General features: G+C 42.7%; 1 protein-coding gene across 3 annotated transcripts in view; it reads left to right on the forward strand.

Annotated features, from left to right (window-relative positions):
• The window catches only part of RASGRP3 (RAS guanyl releasing protein 3), a 55,667-nt gene extending 52,144 nt beyond the window's left edge, over positions 1 to 3,523 (forward strand). For all 3 annotated transcript variants that reach the window (XM_085055275.1, XM_085055276.1, XM_085055274.1), the window contains exons 15-17: positions 1,292 to 1,417; positions 1,932 to 2,296; positions 2,785 to 3,523. In XM_085055275.1, coding sequence (XP_084911401.1) covers positions 1,292 to 1,417; positions 1,932 to 2,296; positions 2,785 to 2,793 — 500 coding nt within the window. In that variant the 3' untranslated portion in view covers positions 2,794 to 3,523. The remainder of the gene's footprint in view (positions 1 to 1,291; positions 1,418 to 1,931; positions 2,297 to 2,784) is intronic.
• Positions 3,524 to 6,000: the final 2,477 nt, after the last annotated feature.

Genomic DNA, 6,000 nt, shown 5'->3' on the forward strand with positions numbered 1-6,000 from the left:
GCAATGAGGCATGAAATTAAGCGAGCAGAGCTGCTTGCTCAGATCTTACAGTGGCCAACAAGTGTGAGGGTGCCTGCCTTTCGCTGCAGCAGCTAGCAGCTGCTCTGTTCCAGCATCACTGGAGTGTGACACCCATTGGGGATGAACTCTGCCTCTGAGCACAGAGCTGTCATCTTCTGTTTGAACCTCTGACACTGTGCTCTGACACAGCAGGGAGAGGGAATCTCTCCTTTCAGGCCGGCTGCTTACCCGAGCTACATAGTCTGCAAGTGATAGAAGGAGCCCTCCACTTCAAGAAATATCTTTATTATATCTGAGGGGTAGTGTTACCTTTGAGGCAGAGAAAACCAGAGCTGGGCATGTACTGCTGTATTAGTTATATGAACAGGGTGTTGGCAGAAACCAGAACTCTCACCATCATGCCAGAGCTGCTGCCCTGAGCACAGAGGCTCTTACAGCAGAGTTGTAAATGCAGCACCTTGGCAATGCTCACCTAGAACAAAATGTTGGGCTATGGAGCAGCAACACATGGGAGATGGGAATTTTCAAACAATTAAAAAGGACACAGAGGAGGGAGAAATTGTGTTTGGGGCACATCCTCCACCCTTCAGCCCTTTCTTGATGATAAGATCCCTACTACAGCCACACTTCAGATAAATGTACCAAGTGATGATGTATCCACAGCGATGCAAATCCCAGCAGAGGCTTGGCCAGGTACTCAGCAAGTTTAATCTGGGTGGATGATACCCTTCCAACAGAGCTCATTCATGTGCTAATGTTCCTTACTGAGTTACTTACACTAGTTTTAACCTACAGTATTCTACACTGACCTCCAGCAGTCCTTCCAGAGGCTCAGGATATGGATGCTCTGGTGTCTTGTAACCAAACATGTTTACTATAATGAGCTCTAATGAGTCAAATAAAAGCTATCCAAATAAGTAACCCCCCTCTAAGGGGGACTCATGCAGTAGAACAGAAGTTTTATGCATGGCATACACAAGATCATGTTGGTAATTCCACATCTCTTTCTTGAGACTATTTTATGATTAAAATATCATCTTCCCTCTTATCTTCTGCTGCCATTTTTCTATTAATGGCTGTCATGGATATTATCCATTTTTTGTAATGCCCTTCACACCAAATTGTTCATTTCTGTAATTCCCTTCACACCTTCTGTCAAACTTTTTGTTCCTTCAAAGTCCTTCCTTGGTATCTGCCTGCTAATAGCCTGAGGGATTACCAGACAGTTGTGGCTTTCCATTTGGTGACCTGACAATTCCTTTCTTTACAGACTGTGGTGCCAACTGTCACAAGCAATGCAGAGACCTGCTTGTGCTGGCATGCAGGAAATTTTCCAGAGGAACTTCAGTGGGCAGCAACCATGGCTCTCTGCCTAGTAGTCCATCTCTGCCTCCAGGTGAGAGCAGTTTTTCTCCTATTTTAAACCATTCCTATAAATCCTCTCTAATGGCCAGTGTCCTTGCCATTTTTAATTTTTCCTTTGTATCAACACACAGACCAGTACCTGTGCTTTTCACTGCACTACAGCTTGTGTTCAGTCCTCAGATTACAACATCCTTTTCCCCGATGATGGCCTTAGTGTCCTGTCTGAGGCTCCCTATCCTCCCTACTGGCACCTCTATCCCAGCTGAAAAGAAATGAAATTGTACTTCTCCTTTTTTTGTCTCTTAGGAGCAAGGAGACATAGGGCACAATTCTAGCACTGCCTTACCCCTGAGCATGCAGATGGTGAGGGAATGAAATCTGTGCAAATGGTGTCAGAAACAGTTTCCAAGCAGCACATGGATATTGATAATTATACTACTGTTTCATATAAAGGGTTACCTCCCCATCCTCCCCCAGGCTTGTTACCTTTTTGTAAAGATCTTGAAGTAAATACTTAAACAAAACAATTTCACCCTCTCTTTCAGTCCAAGATGAAGTATTTGAATTTCCCAGTGTTGCTGCAGAACACCAGGACCTTGATGGCAGAGCTATCACCCTTGTCACTGGCTCTTCACGAAAAATTTCTGTGCGGCTGCAGCGGGTGACCACCAGCCAAGCAACACAGACAGAACCACTCTGGCATGAGCCAGGCTGGAATGATTCAGGTTCCCATACTTTCCCCAAAATGAAGTCCAAATTCCATGGAAAAGCTGGGAAGAACAAAGGCTTTGCAAAGTGGGAGAATGAAAAGCCCAGCATGCAGGCTGACACAGAGCTAGAAGCTGAGGCCCCGCAAGATATACAGGATCACAATGGAATAGAAACCCTCCCAGAAAGACAAGAATCTGAGGTGAGCTCCACAAGAAGCCAAGACAGTTTAAAATCTGCTACAGTGGAAGTCTCATAAGCTTATTTCATGGATTTCAGGATGCTTTTTCATTCAAATTTGTCATTGCTTCTTGCACGAGAGTTACTTTCAGAAGAATGCTAAATCACACATAGATACTGCAGTACACATTTACTGTGACACTGTGCCTGGGAGTTTGGGTTTTGGTGTCAGTAAGTGTTTTTTAGGGGTTGGATTTTGAAAATCACTAAAATAGCATGGTGGGTATCTGGCCACGTTCTGTGCTTGTTGTACCCTTGCACTGCACAGTTCAGAGCTCCATGTTAGACTCACAACAATTAGTATTCTGACAAATACAGGAGTCCAGGCCAGGGCAGGATATTGGTCTGATGTGTGTTACTGTCACCCATAAAGTTTATACTTCTAAAGGCTCATGCTTTTATTGACCATCTCTGCCAGGATATTAAGTGCCTATTTTCTTCTGCTTACAGGATAGCTGATTGCTCACCCTGACGCACAGAAAACTGAAGATGACAACTAAAGCAAGTGTTGATGGACTGTCACAGACCACATCTGGCCATGAGGAGTGTTCCCATACCTCGTCCTTTAAACCCAACCATCGCCCTGTTTTCTTAGCTGAAAGGTGTTAGAAGGCACTATTTATTTTCTCACAAGTAAGCCATTTGGATGAACATTGCACAGACACAGCGGAATGGATCTCTACACTCAGTGTTTTCTTTTGTATGACTTCTGTGGAAACTTCCTCTACATGCCAGGGAGGATATATTTGGCCTTCTTTAAATGCACTGCATCATTTCAGTATGTCTGCCAGCAACAACAATGGTGAGGACAGAAGCCAAGCATCTAAGTTTGTTCAATAACAGTCCTTTCCCAAGGCTTGTAATGATCATTTAAGGAAAGAAGTAGAGGTGTGTGTGTTGATTAAATCTCAAACAAAAATCTCTCACAAAGTCTTCTATACTGAAATTCTTTGCACACCTGGGGTTTTGAATTTTGGCTGTGTTTACATTGCTACAGTGAACGTATTGTTGTTCAGCACAGTGATACCAGTTCCCAGACTGGGGATCCTTCAAATAGGCAGCACCTGGCTGAGACTGAAGGAATTCCAAGACACTATGTGTTTGTCTGGTTACACCACAATGGAGAAGGGTCATCTTTGCCAGCACTGATTATGGTAACATTAGCATGCAATAAACACTTTAGTTTTAAGTGTGTGTGTGAATGTGTGTCTGTGTATATATGTGGATGCGATACTTTTCCCTGGCTAGCAAGCTGTACATATTAAGACTAAATTGTTCTGAAGAGCAATCTCCAAATTAGCAGTTTGCTAATGTAGGATCTAGCACCTGAATCTATAATGGTAAGGTTTGAAGTTGCATTTTGGAGAAGCATTAAATTATTGAAAGAGCACAGCCCTCAGAGAAAAAGAAAAACAAAACATAACAAAAGAAAAACAAAAAAAGTTCCAACCTGAAAGACTGGCACATCTTCTTACCCCACCTCCCCACAAAAACAGGTGTGTGTGGGTGTGTGTAGCACACACTCTGACTTAAAGCCACACAATAAGACGTCCTACAAAATTCAAGTTATTGTACCCTTCAATAAGTTATAAAGCCTTCAAGACAGTAATTGCATAGACTTCCCTAACACAAAACTGACAGCTGCGGTCCTCTGTGGTAATTTGACTGTAAACTGCACTGGGACAACATGATGCCTTCCCAGGTTTGCATTTTGAACCCTGCAGGTTTCCTTTGTTTTCCAACAAAACCAGCAGCAATAGTAAATCTGTGGGATACAATTTTTTTTTTTTTAATTCTTTTCATTGTTCAAACCTTAAGAGAAATAAGCACTGCACAAGCATTGGTTTCCAAAGTAGGATGAGGGCCAGAAGCACACTTTGCTCTTACTGCAGTGGGCAAAGAAGGAGCATTAGCAACAACCTGGTCTGTATTTCCTGTGGTGGGTCAGGTGACAGGTCACAGCCGGCTGACCACACAGCTACCGTTACAGCGCACGGCTGGCACACAATGAAAATGATGTGGTGGAGAATTTGAATAGAGAAATTTGGTTATGATCCAGGCTGTTGATGGATCTGTTGAGATAAGCTTCTTAGGGCTTTATAAATGAAATGTTCATGAGCAACTTCATTCTTAACATCACTTAGTTTTGACCAGCATTTAGTCTGTAGACCTCAGCTTGTTTCTTGCAGGCTTTTAAAAGTTATTTGTAGCTCTTGACTTACTGATCTCATCAATAAATTTCTTGCAAGCCTGGTAGCTTCAGTCAGTTATATGCTTACCTCAGCAGCAGTTGCAGATCAGGGAGAGTCTGCAGGCTCACACTGCTGATCCTGCTAAACAAAATACTGCAGCCTCCTAGGAGAATCACACAATCATTGGAAAAGACCTCTAAGATCATCAACTTCAACCTTTGACAAATCACCTTGTCAACAAAACCACAGCACTAAGTGCCACAGCCAGTTGTTTCTTGAACACCTCCAAGAATGGTGACTCTGCCACATCCCTAGGCGGCCCATTCCAATGCTTAACAACCCTGCCCCTGAAGAAATTATTCCTGAAATTCTTCATGCAATTGAGAAGGAATAGGTGAAAATTTCAAGCACCTGCTACAGCTGGAAACCCTTTGCTTCAGGCATTTAAGGGAACACAGAGTGTGGTGTTGGCAGTAAGTGTTCACGGCCATTGAAAAACAAGAAAGACACTGGGTAGAAATGCAGCCTTTTTTCTCACACACTCCCCTCACTGCCCAAAAAGGCACTGATTTATTATTGACAATGTAATAATTTATCAAAAAAGCATTTGCTGGCTATTTACAGAATGTGGATCTCCTAGTTCCACAACAATAATCTGAGTAGGGAGAGCTGACAGGACTTGAGCAAACATTTAAAGAAGTTGATATAAGATGAGCTCTTTTTACCTGTGGGGAGGCCTGAATATATGAAATTTTAAAAATCTTTTTCTCTTCTTATTTCAAGTGGACATATTTTTCTAAACAGGGGAAAGACTTTCCTTCACAAAAACAATTTTATTTCCCCAATCTAGGCAAAGGAACAAAGAGTTTCTTGTTCGCCCTCTCTAACTTAACAAAATGCAGAATGCATCAGCCATCAGAGTTCTTGCCTATGTGTCTTTGCTGGTCTTGGTGAAATCCTGACTGCTAGAAGTACAGCAATTCCAGGAGAGTGTCCAGGAGAAAGTGCATCATAATGACAAGAATGCTGGATTAATGAAGTAGCTGAAGTCAGATACAATCCCAAATAATGCTGGATATTTCCACCCCATCCATTCTCTCCTGTCTCAGGATCTTTTAGAAAACATGGGGGGAGGCTGAGGGATTGTTCAAAAAACAAACTCCCAAAACACCACACACTGGAAAGAAGGAAGATTATGTCAAACCTTATTTACAGCTTGGTCTGCAAATGCCAAAGAATACAAGCAATAAGAGTAGGTGAAAAATGCAAGTGCTTGGATAGACGCTGTAAGAGATTATTTGGCTGTTTGAGCCAAACCCACTAGGACTTTCTGTGCTTGTGTAAAACCTCTGCAAAGCCTCATGTTGCACATAAGGGAGCATCAGCTTTGCTTCCAACTTTATGGAGTAGCACTGAGTGCTTCTCAAGGAGTAAGGGGGACATCTGGCTCCCTCAGAGTGAAATGCAAAATCAG

Source organism: Lichenostomus cassidix, chromosome 3 (assembly GCF_008360975.1).
Source record: "Lichenostomus cassidix isolate B80296 chromosome 3, HeHo_3.0, whole genome shotgun sequence".
NCBI classification, from domain to species: Eukaryota; Metazoa; Chordata; class Aves; order Passeriformes; family Meliphagidae; genus Lichenostomus; species Lichenostomus cassidix.